At 37.1% G+C, this 21,437-nt stretch overlaps 2 protein-coding genes across 3 annotated transcripts in view; both read left to right on the forward strand.

The window, feature by feature from the left end:
• Window positions 1–21,437, forward strand: part of LOC111057239 — a 94,825-nt gene that overhangs the window by 13,693 nt on the left and 59,695 nt on the right. The gene's annotated exons all lie outside the window — the stretch shown is intronic.
• Window positions 1,453–6,913, forward strand: LOC111057240. The gene is made up of 2 exons (XM_022344674.2): window positions 1,453–3,562; window positions 5,944–6,913. Exons 1-2 carry the CDS (start codon window positions 3,101–3,103, stop codon window positions 6,382–6,384), a joined length of 903 nt encoding a protein of 300 aa, XP_022200366.2. The 5' UTR covers window positions 1,453–3,100; the 3' UTR covers window positions 6,385–6,913.

Consider the following 21,437-nt stretch of genomic DNA (forward strand, 5'->3'; position numbering starts at 1 on the left):
TCTGTTAACTGGTGGAAAATACGAGATAACATGTAGGAATAATAAATCACACTGGACTTCATCACTATTTCATTTTAGTGGATTGCTTTGAATGTTCACTTCTCTAACAATGATTTTTAGTGATCTATTAATAAGTGGTAATAAGGTATTGTGAAACCCAAGAGAATTATTTTCAATGCTGAAATGCTGTGTTCACGAAGAGGCAGAAAAAGTGAATTTTTCTGAAACCTTCAATTTCACAGAACTGTTGTCGAGTTTCATCTCAGCGAGGTACTCTCACAAAATGTTGATGTGTAGTTTAACTACATGTTTAATGAGTCCCAAAATCTTTCGCCACCTGAGGGCTCATATTAGATTCTCTCATTACTGATGTCAAATTTGCTTGAGTATTAAGAGATTCATAACGACACCGGAATGATTCTCACTTCCACTATTATCTCCGAGTGCTAGCCTCAGTCTTGATTTGGTTTCAATGAGATTGAGAGTCTCATAACAACGATGGATCCATGGAATACATTTTATTAAAGCATCAATCATCCCCAAAATAATACAAGGAGACTATTGCTATCTTAGTGCAAATTTTTATATGATTTGGATAAGGATTAAGAGATTCTAACAACGATGGATTGTCGCATTTAAGGAATTGATTGTTCAATTCTGGATCGCGGAGTCTGAATTCAGGTTCAATGGTTTGTTTTTAACTGGATAAGTTCTGATATTCAGTTTAGCTTACTGCCTGGTTTGATTCGCATGAGTTTGGATAAAATTATAATATTGATGATTCATCATACATATGTATGTAATTGATAGACTGATCAATGATCAATTCTCAAATTTGCAAATGTTCATTCATTGCTGGTCCATGACTTGGAAATCGTTACCAGAATATCTGACAAATGAGAATTCATGGATTTTTCATGAATGAAAAATTACAGGAATTGTGTTCGCATCCATGAAATTTCAATTCCAAGTTCTGGATTCATTGATTGTTCATGGCTGGAAAAGTAGTCCTGAATTTATTGATATTGAAATTGATCTTCCTAAAAACTGGGGAATCAGTGACTGTTCATGACTGATTACATACATGGAAATTTAATTTCAAGATCTGAGTTCATTGAGTTCATGTACTAGATTTATTGATATCGAAACCGGACTATCTGAAAACTAGGGAATTAGTGATTGTTCATGACTGGAGAACTTTGAAATTTGTTATCACATCCATAGAAATACAATTCCAAGTTCTGGATTCATTGATTGTTCGTACAATCTTGACTTGACAATCATAACTTGAAAATCACCGAGTTTATTAAAATTGAAACTGGAAAATCTGAAAACTGTGGAATCAGTGATTGCTGATGATTGGAAAAGTACAGAATTTATTGAAATCGAAACCCGCCTATTTGAAAACTGGGGAATCAGTGATTGTCAATGACTCAAAAGTACAGAATTTATTGAAATCGAAACTGGACTATCTGAAAACTGGTGAATCAGTGATTGTTGATGACTGGAAAAGTACTGAATTTGAAATCGAAGCCGGACCGTCTGAAAACTGTGGGGCGGAGAGCAGAGGAGTGTTGGGTGGTGAGAGTGAGTGAGCACCCAGTTGACCCCCCTCCCCGACCAACAACCCCCCCATGCGGTGGCGGCAGCATGAAGCAGGAACGTCGCTCGATGCAGCGCCGCGCCGCTCGCCAAGAGGCCTGGATGTCTGCCGGGCTGGAGCCAGGGCTTCATGCCCTCATGCCCTAGGCCCACCCGTCATGCCCCCTTTCAGTCACGCATGCGCACTACCCTCCATGCCACCCGACACCGGCACCCTTCGGCACTCTGTCACACATTCGGTCCGGCCATCCCCGAAAAACTACAATTCGGTATTATCTCAATTTCAGTTGCGGTAGTACATTATCACTACAGTGTTCAATTGCACTCGAACTCTGTGTCTCTACTGTGAACACAACTTCAGTTCATGTCACGTACCGTAAACTACAATCCGGTATTATCTCAGTTTCAGACACTGTAGTTTATTATCACTACATTGTTCAATTCCACTCCAATTCTATGTCTCTGAGGTCAACAAAACAGCAGTTTTTGTCACATAAAACTACGATTCGGTTTCATCTCAGTTTCAGAGACAGTTCTTCTTTGTCAATAACAGTGTAACATAAGTAAACTTCACTCAGATTCGGTGTCTGAAGTTTTTGTCTCAATACGATATCATCCCAATCTCCATACACGATAGTTCAATATCATCTACAGATTGCCGTGTTCAGTTAATTTGAAAGTCTACTCTGGATAGTTTTTGTCCCAAAAGGGTATCACTCCAATCTCTGTACACGATAGTTCACTATCATCTTACAGATTTGAGAGGTTAGTTCATTTGAAAGTCCACTCGAATTATGTGTATCTGCTATCAAAGATCTGTGATTTTGTCACATAAAACTATAATGCGGTATTCTCCCTAACTCGGAATACAGTGGCTCATCTCATCTACAAACTACAGAATTGAGGTCTGCTAGAATCCCTCACAAATTAGGTGTCCCTGCCATCTCACTTCTGAAGGCCTTTTCACCTGAAACCTCGAAACGATAGATGACTTCAGTTTCAGCATACGGTAGTTACAGCTCAAGAGTGATAAAACTATTAAAATCAGTACCTACGCTAATAATATTGAGTCTGATCTCACCAAGTGTTGATTTGGCAACTTGAAGACCTTGTGGACAACTTGGAAGACAAACACAAAACTTGAAAACAGACTCTGTCCAATTTATCAATCAATCCAAACTCAATCTAATCTACTAGGCAATCAAGACTTACTTCAGACTCAATCGCAAATCAGACTAAATAAATGCAATTCAACTATTTCAACTCACACAAAATTGAAACTGAAGAGTTTAAATAAGAAGCCTAAAATCGAAGCACATACAAAATCATACAGATCTTGAACCGAAAATAAAAAGTAGAAGATCAAATAGGAATTAAGATACAGTAATTCGAGAGACAAACAGAAAAATTGAGAGAAGAGACAGAAAAAATAACAAGAGATAAAACCTAAAGAAAGAAACCTAAACCAGAGAAAATCCTAAATCCATCGTTTGCAACAATGGAACACTTCGACGTAAGTCTGCGCAACCCCAGCATGAACCGCGAGTTCTGGACCGAGTTCCTGGACATCTACAAGTCGGAGCACTGTCTGTGGAACTTCAAGTCGAAAGCCTACCTGAACAAGAACCTGCGGCAACGCGGCTACGAGCGGCTGCTGGAGTTCTTGCGGCGCGGCATGCCTGACGCGACCATCGACACCGTCAAGTCGAAGATCAACACTTTCCGCACCAACTACCGCAAGCAGATGAAAAAGCTGACTGCGTCAAGGTTGTCCAGCGAGTGTGACGAGTACGAGCCGACACTCTGGTACTTCAACTGCCTGCGCTTCTTGTCGGAGCCCGACGTTGGCGCCGTCTGCAACGGTGACGCGGCGGCTGACGGTGTGACTGTAGCTGATGTCGCCGTGGACACCTATGACACCCGGCTGGCTGAAACTGATGATTTCACGCCTCAACAACTGGTGAGACATTTATTGGTATCAATCTTTTAGAATGTTTATGAAAATATTTAGATTCATCATCTTTATTGCTTAATCCTCCTTTTTGATTTTCTCTTAATTACATCTCTCTACGTTTTCCTAGATTTAGATATCATTGCTGTTATCAAATTTTTTTATCTACTTATCTGTAAAAGAAAAATTACAACATAGTTATGGAGGCTTAGAGCTTTATGCCAAGAAACAAATGTCTATGCCTTCGATAGCCATTTTTCCGTTTTCACACTTACCGAATGTTGGCCGATACTCAAAATTGTCCTCCAAATGGCTAATATTCTCACAAACAGATGATTCTTAGCCAGTTTCAGGTTAATTATTATTGTGAGTGTCATTCGTCAATCGGGAAGTGGAAACGGTCAATTTCGATCTTTATCTCTTGATTTTCTGTTTCTTTTCCACTTTGATTTTCTAGCATGAGATATTGTTAAAAATGCCTTCATTAATTTTTAGCCGTATTACTTGATTATCTCTTATTCTTCTCTGCTTTATTTTTATAATTTTGCTGTTTTTAAATCCATGCCTTTCTAGCTACTTTCTACTCTTATTTTTCCTATTTTCTCTTTCACTATTTTGATCTATCTCGAGAAGTTAGTTGCTGCTTTCAAAGCATTTTCGATTCATACTAGAATACTAAAGACAGTACTAGATTCTGTCGTTTCTCTTCTTTTAGTTTATTCCAAATTGGTGAAAAAATTGATGAATTTGATCAGTACATTAGGTGAAATTGACCATTGAAGTGAGTGAGTTCAGTTTTGGGAGTAGATATCATTTTGAGATTGTCTAAACTCTTGTTTCTCGTGTGTCTCATTCATTTGATTGGCGAATTATTGTCTGTAACGAGTAAAGATCATTGATCAGCGAAAAGCAAATTTGCAGGTATGTGGATCCATCAAGACAGGTGGATCTTCAGATCATTTGGATCTTTTAGATCAACGAAATATTTAGGAATAGATAACCAAAATTGGGAAATTCCAACACACCACTCATTACGTGAGGTGGGATGCTATTGAGCCACACATCATTTACTTATTGAAGTAGGCTACAAGATTTAATGACGCATTGATGCTTATCTAGAATACATGCCAAGTTAATGCAAAAATAAATTCCAATACGGTAGTATCATAACTGTTTTTCCTAAAAAAGTTTTATGTCCAATGGTCTAGGAATTGTATTTGGATTAATAAGCGTTCCAATGTTATTCACTTCTTTATTTTTCCCATTTGATGATGATAAATACAATTTAAATATACATATAATAGTGAAACAATACTCTAACCACCTCCCTCAGCATCTTCCATTCATACTACTGTCTCTTCATTCCGAAATATCACTTTTTATTCAGGTCCATAGTTTCCCATGTAGGCTCATTCCATTCAGTACAGGATAAAATTGATACAATTGTAATAGCCCCTTATTTGTAGGTTTATTCCACCAAATGTATTATAATGGTTGGGACGGAAAATGGAGACAAAGTGTCCGTAATATTTCCATACATAGTAAGATTTGTAAGTTGAGTTTTCATTACATTTTCAAACTATCAAGCGTGATTTTCATTCTTCGTTTATTTAAACAAGTTAACTGGGGTACTGGTTGAGGTATCCCTATATTAATGAGTGCTACAATGCATTCACCGGACTCCAGTCCTCAACTAAACATGCTGCATGCCACTTGAGCTCCGCTGAAATTTTATAGCATTACGCAGCAACTAATAGAAGAAAATTAAGGTCTGTTCCAAGGTCACTCTGATAAGCTATCCTATCACTCAGGTTGAGATTTATGCTCCTGCTACTCCTGTTGATCACTTGAAGAACCAACTGTTTTCCAAATATGATTTATGAGCTCAAAACCCACTTCCCAGTAGTTAAGAATCTACCTAAAGCTGTAGCTTCACTAATCTTCCATCCGTCTCATTGCCCAGGCACAAGCTTGAAGCTGATTATGGGCATCACGCTCAGCAAAAAACAGAGAATAGTGACTTGATTGATATTACATTCATTGTGTTCGTTACTATAATATTGTGACCGCCCTAGATGGGGGTAGAAGAGATATATCTAAAATACTAAAGGGCGAGTTATGGGACTTCATAAACAATTTTTTGCATTCTATTTTACTCATAAATTCTATTGACGGAACTAACTACTAGAAATTTCGATAACAAAGAATCTGTATCGTTTCAATTGAATGAGCACTGGAGTCTGATTGAAAAAGTCCTAATTCTAAACCTTTTTTGATAAACCCAATCGATAAATAAATCTCAATATATTCATCATTACAATATATTACTAGCAGTTTATTTACTAAATGGAAAATTGATGTATTCCTTATTAGATTTGGTTAATCTATAGGTGGAAGTAGTTCAAACGGACGAAGACGACGCGATCGAAGAGGACGAGAGTCGGCTGGTGGTCGACACACGCAGTCGCTGCAGTACACCTTCTTCTCCCGTCAGCAAGGTGTCGGACGTTGATCGGAAACCGGCCAAGCGGCGTCGGGAGGAGCTCTCCGTCGTGGGGGAAGCGGTCACCGGAGGCGGTGCAGCCGCCATCTGCAACGGGGTCCGAGAGAACGGCACCTCGCACCACCAGGAGGACGAGTGCGAGCTGCTCGGCCGAGTGTGGGCGAGCAAGCTAAGGAGAATGCCCGACAACCTGAGGCCTTTTGTCGAGAAGCAGGTCAACGATATATTTTTCAACGTGATTGTTGCCGTCAACGAGGGTCGCGCTTATCCTGCCGAACATGGTCAAACTGCTGAGAACGGGGATCTGCATCATCACAAGGGAAACTGATTTTCTTCGGGTGAAAATAATAATTAATTTGATATTTGGAAGTGTTTGTGATTGATGCTATATTGTATCACAAGTGAAACTGTTTTGCTCAATTAGTCAGTTCACCCAATTTTCGGCTAAAGATGGGAGTAATAACCGGCCGAGTGAATTCTTTAGGGCCAAGCCACATGTAGCGTTTATTCAAGGCGTTTTTGTAGTCGGCAGGGCAGGAAGCTCTTCGATTGGCTAATTGGTTTGGCGTTCGGTAATTAACTGATAATCAGCCAATCGGAGAGCTTCCTGTCTGCTGCTTTGTGTGGCTTGGCCCTAATAATCTTCAATTCACTCCAAGTAGTCTTAAAAAAATTCATTTCACACAACTCTACCAACGAGAAACAACGTTGAATAATATGAACTGTTTAGTTGGAATGAGAAATTGAAACAATGGCTATGGCTTGAAGTGTTCTTTTTCCTTATGGTCTAGTTAAAATTAGTTGACCTCCGACCCTTCATAAGGTGCGTACAGATATACGCGCCGCGAACATGAGCAATTCACTTTTAATCAGCTGATACCAATCTTTCTATATCTGTATCTTACCGTTTCTGTAAAAATACAGGTATAGTCAGCTGATTAAAAGTGAATTGCTCATGTTCGCGGCGCGTATATCTGTACGCACCTATAGCTGGCGAAAGATTTTTGGTCACTCGAACTAATCGAATATGCAATAATTAAACTAAATGTCAGTAGTCAGTATAGTATATTATAATCCTCTACTTCTATCTCTTTTAGTTCTTGACTATTATAAAATTGAAAGTTCCTAGAAAATGCATTCTTTTAGGAACTTATTTTAATCGAACTGATGTTACTAGTTATTAAAGACGTTTTCAATATAATTAGTCCAAAATCTTAATCCGGCGAGAAAGATAGAATGATCTCATGCTGTGATTGGGGAAGAGGTGGATAACTCCTCGATTCATTATGATAAGGCCCGGTTGCACAAAACCCGGTTAAATTTTAACCGTGATTAATCTCACGAAAGCCAATCAGAGAAGGCATTTTTGATAAGGCTTCTCTGATTGGTTCTCGTGGAATTGAAATTCAACCGGCTTTTGTGCAACCTAGCCCCTGAATCTATTTTAAATAGTTGGAGCTCCTATCTAATCAGGACAAGCATAGTGAGTCCACATAGAAAAAACATTGTCTATTAAATCGTATACGATTTTTAATTATCACTATTAATTACTAAATTAACTTTGTGTAGATGGGTACTGTATTAAGAAATGAGATGTTTGGAAATTTGAGAATATACTATCAATAGCTTCACTTTAAGAAAATACTCTCTAATTATAATACATTTTGCGTGTATTTGCTTAATTCCTTACAACTCTTTGATTCTCCAGATGTTGTTTATTGAATATTCATTAATCATAAACTATTTCAAATAAACTGATACTGTATACTATTCAACTATTAGTACACAGTACACTGATTGTGCTGAGAAATTATGAATCTAGTTTAAGAAAATTTTTGATTGGGATCTAGAATATTGCAAAGATAATAGATAATCGAAATGGACTGATAACTACTATACGAATAAATCACTTACGCTTATACTATGACTTTTGATTATTATACTTAATTGTAAATAGAGTACATAATAAAATATTAAACACACATATTGAACTGACTTTTATTGTGAGTATGTTACTGTTAATCGTAATTGAATTTTGCACTTGTACTAAATCGTACTTTTACTGTATATTTTCCCATTTATTGATCCCATTTTACTTTCCTTGCCCCATTACCATAGGTAAGGAATGTATTGCTTTCCGAAAAAAATTAAGGTACCCCAATTTCTATGCGTTTCAAGGTCCCTGAGTCCAAAAAAGTGGTTTTTGGGTATTGGTCTGTATGTGTGTGTGTGTGTGTGTGTGTGTTGTGTGTGTGTGGTGTGTGGTGTGTGTGTGTGTGTGTGTGTGTGTGTGGTGGTGTGTGTGTGTGTGTGTGTTGTGTGTGGTGTGTGTGTGTGTGGTGTGTGTGTGTGTTGTGTGTGTGTGTGTGTGTGTGTGTTGTGGTGTGTGTGTGTGTTGTGTGTGTGTGTGGTGTGGTGTGTGTGGTGTGTGTGTGTGTGTGGTGTGTGTGTGTGTGTGTGTGTGTGGTGTGTGTGTGTGTGTGTGTGTGTGTGTGTGTTGTGTGTGTGTGTGTGTGTGTGTGTGTGTTGTGTGTGTGTTGTGTGTGTGTGTGTGGTGTGGTGTGTGTGTGTGTGTATGAGTGTATGTGCGTCTGTGTACACGATATCTCATCTCCCAATTGACGGATTGACTTGAAATTTGGAACGTAAGGCCCTTACAATATAAGGATCCGACACGAACAGTTTCGATCAAATGCGATTCAAGATGGGGGCTAAAATGGCGAAAATGTTGTCAAAAACAGGGCTTCTCGCGATTTTCTCGAAAACGGCTCCAACGATTTCGATTAAAGTTATACCTGGAATAGTCATCGATAAGCCCCAAGTGCAACAAGTCCCATATCTGTAAAAATTTCAGGAGCTCCGCCCCATCTATGCAAAGTTTGATTTCAGATTCTCAACTATCAGGCTTCAGATACAATTTAAACGAGAAATTTTGAGAGGAAAAGATTCAGCATGAGAATCTCTACAACTAATGTTCAGTAACATTTTCCCCTAAAATTGAAAATAAGCTCGAAATTCGAGAAAATGTGATTATCCAATTGCAAACTTTTGGCAACTGTTGATCCTATTAAATGATTCACTATGAAGAGATAGCACACCTAGAGTGTCTTCAGCGTTGTTGCCCTGTCACCAGCTGGCTCAAATCTTTCAATAGTAAACTTGGGATGCGCGGGAACACTAGCGTCAGGTGATCAATTTTCATAACGGCAAGGAAAGTTGAGTGAGTGCGCCACACCAGATTTTTTCATATGAATTTGAAAGCGCCATCTGGTTTTGTAAAAACCTGAACCAATAAGAAATCATTCATAGCAACCTCAAACTGGGCTAGGAGCAAGTGGACAGTGAGATTAATTGTGGCACTGTTCTTTAGAATTAGTGAAAAAGATGCAAACGTTTGAATCAGATAATTGAGAATTCAATAAACTCCACGACTCCACCATATCTTTTGTAGCTATTTTCGTTCATAGTACTATATTATATTAGCTTACCCAGGGAACTTCGTACCGCCAAAAAGTCAATGTATCTCATGTCACACTTGACTTTATTTGGTGAATCGTGAAATTTATCCAACAATCAATATTTTCATTTACATCTCAATACGGACTTTCGATGTGCTTAAACCTACCGTTTAATACCAGTACACAATTTTATCACAGAGTGACGGGTTTATTACAGCTGGTAAGTTTAGATGCTAAATCATATTATCACAACATGATCTTGAATCATGATCATCTTCCCGTTCTACGTTAGCCGCTTGGCCGGCAAGTACGAAAACATAGGTCTGTAAAATGGATTAATAAATTATTATTAGCCCCCCTATTACAATGTCTGGACAGAAACCATCCCCAATATTCACACAACATATTCCCAAAGTTTCATGCCGTTCTGTCAAGTAGTTTTCGAGTCTATAGGGAACAAGCAAACAAACACACAAACAGACATTCATTTTTATCTATATATATAAAAGCGAAATGGCACTCACTGACTGACTGACTCACTCACTCACTCACTCACTCACTCGCAGAACTAAAAATCTACCGGACCAAAAACGTTCAAATTTGGTAGGTATGTTCAGTTGGCCCTTTAGAGGCGCACTAAGAAATCTTTTGGCGATATTTTAACTCTAAGGGTGGTTTTTAAGGGTTTAAAGTTCTTTTAGCATGTATATTCTTCTTATTCCAATATCTTAAAATTAGAATTCAAATGTCCATACCATATGTTTAATATAGAACTATAATCTAGAGAGAGTACCTCTTCGAAACAGTTGTTCTGGTAACTAAATTAAAAAATTTTGTCAGGTTGGCATTAAGTTGAGTTGACTTTGTTAGGTTGGCACCAATTTGAAAATTGAAATGCACCTATCCAGGACCTCATAAATACTAATTTATCCAATTAGCCAAAATTAGCGTTTTCTCAGCTTTTCTGCGTTTCCTCACCTTTTCCAATAATTGATGGAAATATATTTTAAAAAATTCAGTACACAGGTTTAGCTGAATTTTGTTCGCCAAAGATACGCCAATATAGTAACAGGTGTTTTTCGAGATCAAATCGACATAATACGTTCAATTTCGGTACAGAGGTTCCGCTGAGGTCTACATGCAGGCGAGCGAAGCGATCCCGCTGATCTCATTCTTGGACGTTCCAGTCGGGGGTCCAGGGGGCGGAGCCCCCTGGCTAGACGGATATGGCGAGCGAAGCGAGCCTGACGGCTAGTATAATATATATAGAAGATTATATTCGTAGTCCCTGAACCATCATAACAGTCCAGTACCACAACTAAGAGCAAGAAGACAGTAATATTTTGAATGGGAAGGAGGTGGAGCTCTCCAGAATTGGTGCAACTCTACAACATTTTCTGCATGATCGGATTTCTAGGGAACTTTTCAGATAGAATTAGGCTACTCCAGGTTCAGAGAGCTCAACCTGTCTTCCCTTTTCTAATTCCTACAGGTCAGTGCTGAAGGTGGTACATGTCATCGGTATAGTTCAGAGTGGTCCATGAGTAGTTTCTACTTCGAAATCAGATGTTTTTATTTCATTGGAAGACCGAGTATTATTCAAGTTGGGCAACTATGTTCATTTTCCTCCCTATATTTCTCTGTAACTTTAATGCCAGTTTTTAAGATGAAAGAATTTTTCCCTTTATGGTACAAAAAGCTACAGGGATATCAAAATAATATGGCATCATCAGATATTTATATTTATTAATCACTAGTAGGTAACCCGTGCTCCGCAAGGGCCTAATTAAAAACTTGATAAACTGAAATCTTGAAGAATTTGAAATAGGCCTATAATCATCCTCGGTGAATTAAGAATACATTTGCAAAATTTCAAGCTAATCAGTTTAGTGGATCAGACGTGATGATGCGTAATTCGAATATTTCCTATCCCGTAAGTGTATGAGCCAATCATATCCTTTATTATCTATATATAGATTAACCTATTTTGTGCAGTTTCACCATATACAGATAGCCTCTTCACCTCATCATTTTAGTGAGTCATAGTTTGATTATAAGTTGGTCAAAGTCATCATTATTTCTCATGAAAGTGGTAAAAATATCTTCAAGTCCAATTCGTATTTCTCTAGAACGGGGTACTTGAGGACAAACCTGAATTTTTATTAATTTCTTTGAGATGTAGCGGACAGGAGAGTGAGTATTCATGTCCAGGAGAACCACAAATAATTAAAAGAGCAATGTTCTTTTGTAACCTACATATCTTAGTCTGCCTTCTTCATCTTCTTCCTTCTTTTCTTTGGTCCTATCGTCCGTGAAAGCAGCTTCTGTCTTCCTCCTTCATGTCCTGTCCTCACCTTCAGCTCTGGAGACCCCTTCTTCCTTCCCCCCTCTCCAGACATCCTTCTGCTATTCCTCTTGTATCCTTCTCTTATCATCCTTCTCCGTTTATCGTGGTTCTTTCTCGGCAACGTAGTTGCTCTTCTCTCTCTTTCTCTTTCGTCACGCTAGAATACCTGAATTCCGTTATATCTCATCTTCTCAGCTAATTTCATAGTAGATATTAGTTCACTTTGAAACATCTTCTCTTGCTAACGCATAAAATCGCACAAAGCGACTGCTATCAATGGAAAGCTGGAAGAAACTTATCAAAAATTTGCTATGGTAACATATTCTGTTATCAAATTCAAACAAGTCAATTTAAATGTTCAAATGATTATGAAATGGTGCTTGGCTACTAAATTAAGTAACTAATTCATTTTCACTAATTTCTTTCTCTTAATCATCGTTGGAATATATTGTGATGATATCAAATTGAACATAAAGTTTGTTAATAGGTTTAAAGAATTTTCCAATCTCTCAAAATTGAATAAACTTTATCAAAGTTTGAAAACATACAAGTTTTCTGAAACATTGAGTATACTTGTCCAAATTATTCAAAGATTATTTCAAATATATTCGCCTCGCCAGATTAGCGGAAAAAATACCTTAAAATGGCGGACTTAAATACTTGAAAGTGAAAAAATATAACCTATTTTTGGAGATGTCACTTTTATCAACTTTGGGAGTAAAGCAGAGTTGGACTATATGGGCTAATTGGACCTTTTGATCGCTAGGCGCAGGATACGAATTGACAGTTTGCAAATACACATAGGGTAGGCCTATACGGTAATAGAGATAATTCTACTCGTGTTTTCACCCATCTCAAGGGTTATCTATGTGCTACAAGTAGCTTTCAGGTATTGACTGTGCAATTAATTTCAAACTGGTTATTTCACAAAAATCCTTGGGATTTTTGATAGCATTGTTATGATGATCAATCAATATTACTTCCGATTCATACTTCGAAACGAAAGCAGATTGTCGAAAACTGCATTTTGTACTCCATACAAACACCTCATGAATATTCATTAAACTATTATCAGACAAGTACATTGCAAGCTGAATCAAGCTTTGCATTGCAGTTTGATAGCATCAATCAAGTAGAATTAACTGAAGTAAAATTATTTTACCGACTGCGGCTCTAAATTCGAACTTTGCCGAGTCAAGAGTCACGTGACTGTGACTCTGGTGGTGACGTCACACGTTTATTTCTATCTTCTGCCTGCTAGTTGTTATGCTCTTCTACAAACTGGCTTCCCCACTATATACATGTATGAGGTTACTGGATACAGAGTATAATCTCGTTTATATCTATAGATTTATCATAGTAGGTTCTCCACACTCTTTTTCACAGTTCTGTAGTTCTCTATATACTGTACAAATATGAGATTATTTTCTTGTTGATATACATAGATTGTTGCTATAGATGGCATGTAGATAGGTGTTGTTGTGTTGTGCTCTGCTATACGGTTATACTCGTGTCGTCATCTATAGATTGTCGGTAGATAGAAGAAAGGACAACGTCGCTCAATCTATATAAACAAATGCAGCAGCCAACATCGACTGTCAAATTCAGAACCGAACCTTGGTCGCTTGGCTCTCTGCCTTCCACTCCACATTTCTAGTCAAATCACTGCTATTTTCCATTTCTGTCTCTATTACTTGAAAAGGGAATGGAAGTTCCAGTTTATGAAAAGGAGTGATTTAGTATTTTTAAAAACGTACTGAGGTACTATGTGGACGATATTGAACTTACAGTGGAAGTTTGATTGTAAATCAATCTTGTGAAAGAATTGTTTCCGATTATATATTATTGAAGTTATGTTGAGATGTAAGTAATGTAGGGTGTTAATCAATAATATGATGAGTTTTGTACGGGAAGTAGTGGTGATTGGTGATGAAAATTTGTTGGAATGACAGTAGATAGATGAATTTATAGATTTATAAATTGGTATAATATGAGTCTTGAATTTATCATAGCAATGATCAATTCTACTCATCATTTATTCCAGGAAATCTTCCGTTGAAAACTAAATTTGGTGAAGTGCAATAGAATTCTCATTCTAGAGATAGTCAAGAAATCAAGTTCTGGAAATAAAAGTAAACAACTTTGTATACAGTACTGATGATAGATTGCAATTGACGTAGGCTATTAGGGAATTATTAGTGATGAGTGATCTGAAGTGTAATAGAATTCTCATTCAATTGATCGTCAAGATTATAAGTTCTGGAGATAAAAGTAAACAACTTTGTATGCAGTACTGATAATAGATTGAAATTGGCGTATTGAGGAATTATTCCTCATTTTTGTGTGGCTATTTTTGTGTGAAATTATGGGATGGTTTTGAAGAATTTCCTATTCTCGTCAATACTAATCTGAATTGCTTGTTCTATACTTGCAGGATAGGTGAGACAACATTGAGGTATCATGTTAGAGTTGATTTTTATAAAAGTTTTGAGTTGCATTTGGAAATTAAGGAATGATTGACCTATAGTAGAATTTTCCTTGTAAATTATTGTCATTGTAAAGTATTGTTAGTTATGTGTCAATTGGTGTTAGGATCAAATGGTAGTTAGCTTTCATAATGTGAAATAAGGGTGAGCTTTTATTTGATGGAATAAAACGTTGGTTATAAATCAATTACAGTCACAAGAGTCCGATTCTTCTACTCATGAAATGAATGGCTGATGATTCTAACTATGAGGCAGAAAACAGGCTATCGGTATGATCATTGAACAAGCGTAGCAAGTTCGTACTTTTGGCTAGAGGCTCGAGTCGTTGTACGTTTGTGAGTTACATTGTATTTTCGATGGTAACTTTCGATTGCTTTCATCACTTTCATGAACTTCAAATTTTCAACACATATTCCTTGAACCATTATGCAGATCGAGGTCGTTGGCCAATTAACTCACTCCTTCGACTTTTTTGAGGATGTAACAGAATAACATTGAAGGACCATGGTCAATTTACAGTTCAAAAGAGAACTATAGATTGTCCATGGAAGAGCATAAAAACATCAAATTTGTAGTAATTTATCATCTTACAGATAATAAAAAAAATATCATCCAGCCGTCAGCTGGATTATTAATTGCATGCAATGATGTGAAATAATAATAACCATAACCATAGCCACCTCTAATACAATAATAAATAAATAATACACCTCCAATTCCACCTCTAATACGTCGCAGTGTAAGTCTACAATCTTAAGGTGCGTACAGATTTACGCGCCGCGAACATGAGCAATTCACTTTTAACCAGCTGACTATATCTGTATTTTTACAGAAACGGTAAGATACAGATATAAAAAGCTTGGCATCAGCTGATTTGCTCATGTTCGCGGCGCGTATATCTGTACGCACCTTAAAATACATGATTGGTGAAAAAGATCAGCTGGTATTTTTTTAAATCTTTTTCACCAATTATGTATTAGATTCTAGGCCTACACTGCGACGTTGCAATATCGTAGGCCGCGGCCTTGTATTGGAGGTGGCTATGCCATAACCCAATGCTACTTGAACTATGCTTTCCTCTGCTTTCAATAGAACAGCTGTCAGGATATAAGTAGCGGCATTTTGAGCGAGTTCTCCAGTCGGGACTTATCAGTTAATATATTTTTGTTTTAACATTGAATATTGGAATTTTCGTCTTTCAGTCTATATATCTGAAAACAAACTACTCATCCGCACGAAAATAGTCTGATAGAAGTGGAACAAATGAGTCTAACACCCGGTTGCACAAAAGTCTGTTAACTAACAATCCCTATTAAATGCCACAAACAACTATCAGAGAAGTCTTGTTCTCTGGAAAACCTTTTGTGATTGGGTCTGTTAGAATTCAATCATGATTGAAATTTAATAGCTTTTATGCAAACGGGCCTAACCGTTGCCAAATGAGAGTTGATCAACGTTGTCCACTGCTGATTATAAATGAGAATTAATTTATATTTTTATTTGCGGTGAGGAGTATTTCCAATTTCCATTGGACTATATTCGTGCAGTTGACTATCAATATGGATATATTCATCAATCCATATTATGTTTGGGAAAAGTTCGAAAAATTGAGAGTTATAAGTTATGATAACCTAGAAAAAGGAAGAATGTGTTTCTTGGTTCGAGAAAGCGGCCAATAGTTTAATGCCCGTTAATGCCCCCCGTCTCACCTTTCTAGCAGAACTGTGATAGCAGCAGAAGGAAGACTATCAGCTGATTCAAGCGCTGATGCTCTCTCACTGTTGCTGTTTCTACTGCTTCTGCTGCTGCTGCTGCTGCTGCTGCTGCTGCTGTTGTTGTTGTTGATGATGATGATGATGATGGAGATGATGCTTTTGCAGCGGTTCGCCGTACACTTGTTCACGGCTGAGTGAGACCTCCTGGCTGACGCTGATCGCTGGTTGCCCAGTGAAAACTAACGGAAAATGCCTGGTTCGCTCATCGCAATGTTGCCCGCTTATTGATAGGCGTCATTACGTTATTTTGTATTTCTGTGTTTGTTCAAAATTAGTGCAACTCCGAAGAGTTTTACCGTCCCAGAAATAAGCTTTTATTTCTATTCTCTCTATTTTTTATCAATTTGAATGAATTTAATGTTTATTTAGAGCTTTTCAGTTTTAAATAAATTTAGATTAGGACTTATTGGAATTAAGACTTACCACACGAGGTGGGCTTATCTTTCTAAGCTCTTATCTGTGCGTTAACGAATTCTGCCGTTCTTTATGGAGAAAAATTGATTATGCTATGATGCTGAATTTCAATTTCATTGTTGTTTCAGTAAGATCATTACACTATTTTGCAGTTGTGTGTCTTTTGTCCAGTGGTAAGATGTGTTTATTTATCCATGCATTGATATATACAATATCATTCTCAACAATGAATAATTGCGAAAGGGACAACAGGCTTAAAACCCAAAACTGTTCCTTTCCAAAATGTCCTAAAATAGGTTATGTTTACACTTCATGATTTTTGTCCAATTTTGAGACAAACCAAATTAAATGAGAATACTTCACTAAATCATCACTGATAACTGAAAAATACTGTATTACAAAGTTTGTGTTACAAACTTCGTTCTGCTAACACCGCCTGATGGCCTGGACGTTTGATCATCTCATAAATTCACCAACGCATTTCCAATTAAGCATCACACACAATCAAAAGAAAAGCTCATGTGCCCTTCATCCACAATATAAAAAAATAAGCAACTACTTGTGTTCTCTGCTTGAAATTTGTGCTGGGAATCTGGTCTCTGCTTGAAATTTGTGCTGGGAATCTGGTAGATCCAAGCGTCTGTTACCTGACACTCACCGCTGGTTGCACGTAAGTCTATTAAATTTAACCACCGTAAAATGATGTCATCTAACGGAAGCAATGCACGGAGAACCAATAAAGATATCGGACAATGTGAGACGGTTGAATTTAATAGAGACAACGGCAACCGGGTCTATTATTTGAGTACGATTCCAATACTTATTGATTGAATTTGTTTTGTTAGTTTCATTACAAAACAGTTATGTATAAGTTTAAGCAACTCGGCTATTCTATTTTATTGTTATCTATTCAAGCCTTCCATGAAATAGCCCAATAAATTGTTTGTTCGAGTTTCATCATTCTACTCGTTGGTGCTTCGGAGGAGTATCAGACAAACTAATAAAACTAATGTGTAACATCTCACTTCTTCACAATATTATCGACTACTCATAAATGCTATAAATGTATCGATGTATCAATGATATTAAGTACAGCTCCTTTGATTGAAACTTCTGGAATGAAAACTGTTATAACTTCAATCAATCAATCAAATGTTTTTTTTTGACATCAATAGGCTACAATGATTTGAAACAAAACAATTTTTCAATCATGATCAGTAAATAAAAATTACAGCATCGCATAATTTTTTATATTGTAATATTAAAAATAAGCATTATTCAAAATCGCATACTTAATCTAACAAGATGTCAAAACAAAGGATCATACTACTTTCTAAATCATTAAAATTGATTGCAAGTAGGATTAACTTACATGAAAAAAGTTTATCAATTATTGCTGCATTCACACACCACTCACGCATTAGAATAACTCATGTGTAACTTAAATCAAAGTCAACCAGTAACAGTGAACAAACTCTCAATATTTTCGATCAATCTTGAGATTGTCTCATAATATGTTGATTGGAGATTGAAGATGTCTTGACTATAACTTCAACAAAAATTGTATCTCAAATCTCTTTTCCAATCATGACCACTTCCAATCCTATGCAACAATAGCCTATGCACCCAGTAGCTACTTTTGCATTGAGTGAATCTTGTATCGAATATGGTAACATCTCGAGCAAAATATGCATATGTTTTCTCAATGCGCAGTTTGACACTGCGTTATTGTTTTCCTATAGACCCCTTCTTCTATAACATAACTAGATGTAAAGGGAAACTAAGGGCCATATGCACCACCTACGTTTAACGCTAAACCACGTTTACTTGTAGATATGGTTGCATTTATCATGAAGTGTTTCATACGGGGTTCAAAAAAGCAAATGAAAGTTTACCGGTTAAACCGAGATTTTAAAAAATTGATAAAGCCAAAGCAAATAAATCCATAATCCTCAAAAGTTATTTTTCACAATTTCACAAATCTATTTCCAAGAAGATGAAGTCTCATTTTCATCAATTTTTCCTTCTTATAAGAAAATTTTCTAATTTAAAAATTATAATCTGAAAACTTTGTACGAAAAGATAAGAGGTACTACTGCCTTGACCGCATTCTAACTTTGCCACCAAAGATAACAATACATCAAGTCAATCTATCACAAAAAATGTGTAGAGATTTAGTTTTTTTTTTACTTTTAAAAATATGTGAGTGTGATTCCATGAAATGATTTTTTTATTCCATGATTTGTTGAGAAAACTATGGGTCACACCGCATCATATGGAGATTCGGAGAATTCAACTCTGATAACCTATGTGCTCCGCGCTCCGGTAAAGCTATGGGTTCGATTTTTCTCTTCCTATTCCCTTATTAGCATTCTTGTTATTGCTCCTTCATCATCCCTTACAAATTACAAACTTTTTGATTCATGACATAATCACAAGAAAATGAATTACTATAGCACCCTTCATTTGTTTAAAGATACTACAAGCTAACTGAATTTCACTTCCCCTAAAAAAATACCAAAAAACTCTCATATCATTCAAGTTCAAAATCCAAAATGTTATTAGAAATTTCCTTCTAATTGTTTTTTATTCTTGAAGTAAATGAAAGCTAAATAATGAAATGGATTTTGGTATGGATGGTATCGCCTGCATTTTGTTTATAGGATGTTGTGTTTATATTTGTGAGAGAAGGAGTCCCTCTCTGTGGCTTTCCGAGGCTTCTTCCCTCCAACACACTCTCTCTCTCTCACACACTCTCTCTCACTCCCACTCACACCCAACACTCAATCACTCTCACTCTGTCTCACTCCCACTCACTCCCAACTCTCAATCACACTCACTCTCTCTTATGGTTCTCTCTCGACCTCTTTCGCTCACTCTCCCTCCCACAGTACGATCTCTCTCATTGCTCTGCTCCCCGTATTGATCGCATTAGCTTACCCATGGGCGTTGAATCTACACCATGCTTCGGTCTATCTTATTTCATCAATACATTTCGATGCAACCATGTGGACGATTATTCACCAATATTCGATAATCACCTCTATTGATAAGATGTGTAATCGATTTATGAGTTTAACAAGTTCAGGTTTAATTAGGTCAACCATCAAAACATTGAAAAAAATCAATTTTATTCACATGTAGAATAATAAAGCTGTTCTCAACCTATGAAATTTATTGAATCAAATTCTTTTCGACTTGTGTTGATTATTCCAAATCGTTATTTCATACAATAATGATATTCTATTAATTATTTCTATTGAAATAAACAAACAAATACCTACATCATTTTCTAATTTAAAATTTGTGTTCTCATAAGCTACCTTGTGTGGAGACACTAGCAAAGATAATATAAGAATAATAAATTAATATGAATAATATATTATTAGAATTTTGATAAATTATAAATATTATTGAAATTGAAATAATATATAATATTGTTCTTCACATTATTTTATTGTAATTTTCTTTGACATTATAAATTTTATTTTTCAGCAGTTTCAGTGTCTAAGTTTAAAAGGTGTTTGGATTTAAAAAGTAATATGATATAATAAAATAATAATCCAATGAATTTTTTCATATATTATAAATATTTCCAAGTATGAAGATTATCTGTTCGTATGGAACACTGTTATTCCTGAATATCACAATATTGAACAAATGCTTCTAAAGGTGCGTACAGACTGTCGCTCTGCTCCGCAACCGAACGTCACTCCAGCAGAGCGATTGATGATCGACCGGCGAGCAACAGTGGTTCGACCGGGGAACGCGAGAAGATCTAAAGGTGCGTACAGACTATCGTTCCGCTCCAAGACCGAACGTCACTCCAGCAGAGCGATTGATGATCGACCGGCGAGCAACAATGGTTCGACCGGGGAACGCGAGAAGATCTACCATCTTCCGTAACGTTCATGATCGGTGCGAGTAGAGAGCGGAGGCGGAGCGATTGCTGTGCGATGGTGGTACGTGGGCGGTACGGGGGAGGAGCGTGCTCGGTGCGGGTTGGAAGCACGAGTATGTGTACGCAGCTTAACATCTTCCGTAACATTCATGATGGGTGCGTGGGCGGAGCGACTGTGGTTCGATGGTGGTACGAGGGAGGAGCGTGCTCGGTGCGGGTTGGAAGCGCGAATATGTGTACGCAGCTTAATAGAAACATCACACTCCCTTGAGGTTATTGAACAAATTGAGCATTATTTACGATCAAAATTCAACCAGGAGTCAAACCTGCTGCCGGGGCTAGTGGAAAGAGAGTATGGTGATAAGCTATGTTTGATGATTAAGCTATTCAACGAGAAGTTGCTTAGACCTACACATTAGACCTATTCTCTCGGAATCCTAAACTTATAATCTCTCAAATTTTGAGAAAATTTCTCGCCAATTTCTATCTTTCTAGTCTTCTAATAACTACAGACTGCGGTCATTTATATGAGAAAAATTATAAGTTTGATCACTCAGTACCAACAGCAGCAGCCACCTACCGGCAGAATCAGGAAATACACGTCGATATTGTTGATGACCAATCAGGAGAGAGTAGGCGGAAATGTAGGCGTGGTTAACAATAGGCAAGTATCACAGAACCCAGCTCCTACTGAAATCGACCAGCAGAATTCAGAAATACATCGTTGACCAATTATGAGACAGAAGGCGGAGCTTAGTCTAGAGGTGTTGTCTAAATTGGTGTTTTGTTTGTGATTGGACAGTCACATTCACATTGTTTGTCTTTGTTAATGTGTCACTTGCCTTCTTGTATTAATGTTTTCCTTCTCACTAGCATGGATTCATTGTAGTAAGCAGTACGAAGTATTATAGAGTAAAATAACAGATAAGTATTGGTCCCATTTACAGAAACCAATTAATATTATAGTCAGTAACACAATTTTTGATTTGCAATCTCATGG

Source organism: Nilaparvata lugens, chromosome 3 (genome assembly GCF_014356525.2).
Source record: "Nilaparvata lugens isolate BPH chromosome 3, ASM1435652v1, whole genome shotgun sequence".
In the NCBI taxonomy this organism is placed as follows: domain Eukaryota; kingdom Metazoa; phylum Arthropoda; class Insecta; order Hemiptera; family Delphacidae; genus Nilaparvata; species Nilaparvata lugens.

Bases quoted from the DNA above. Each gene is read 5' to 3' on its own strand.
- LOC111057240 (XM_022344674.2), top strand. From the start codon at position 3,101: ATGGAACACTTCGACGTAAGTCTGCGCAACCCCAGCATGAACCGCGAG. The intron at 3,563-5,943 runs GTGAGACATTTA...GTTAATCTATAG, and splicing joins ATTTCACGCCTCAACAACTG to GTGGAAGTAGTTCAAACGGA.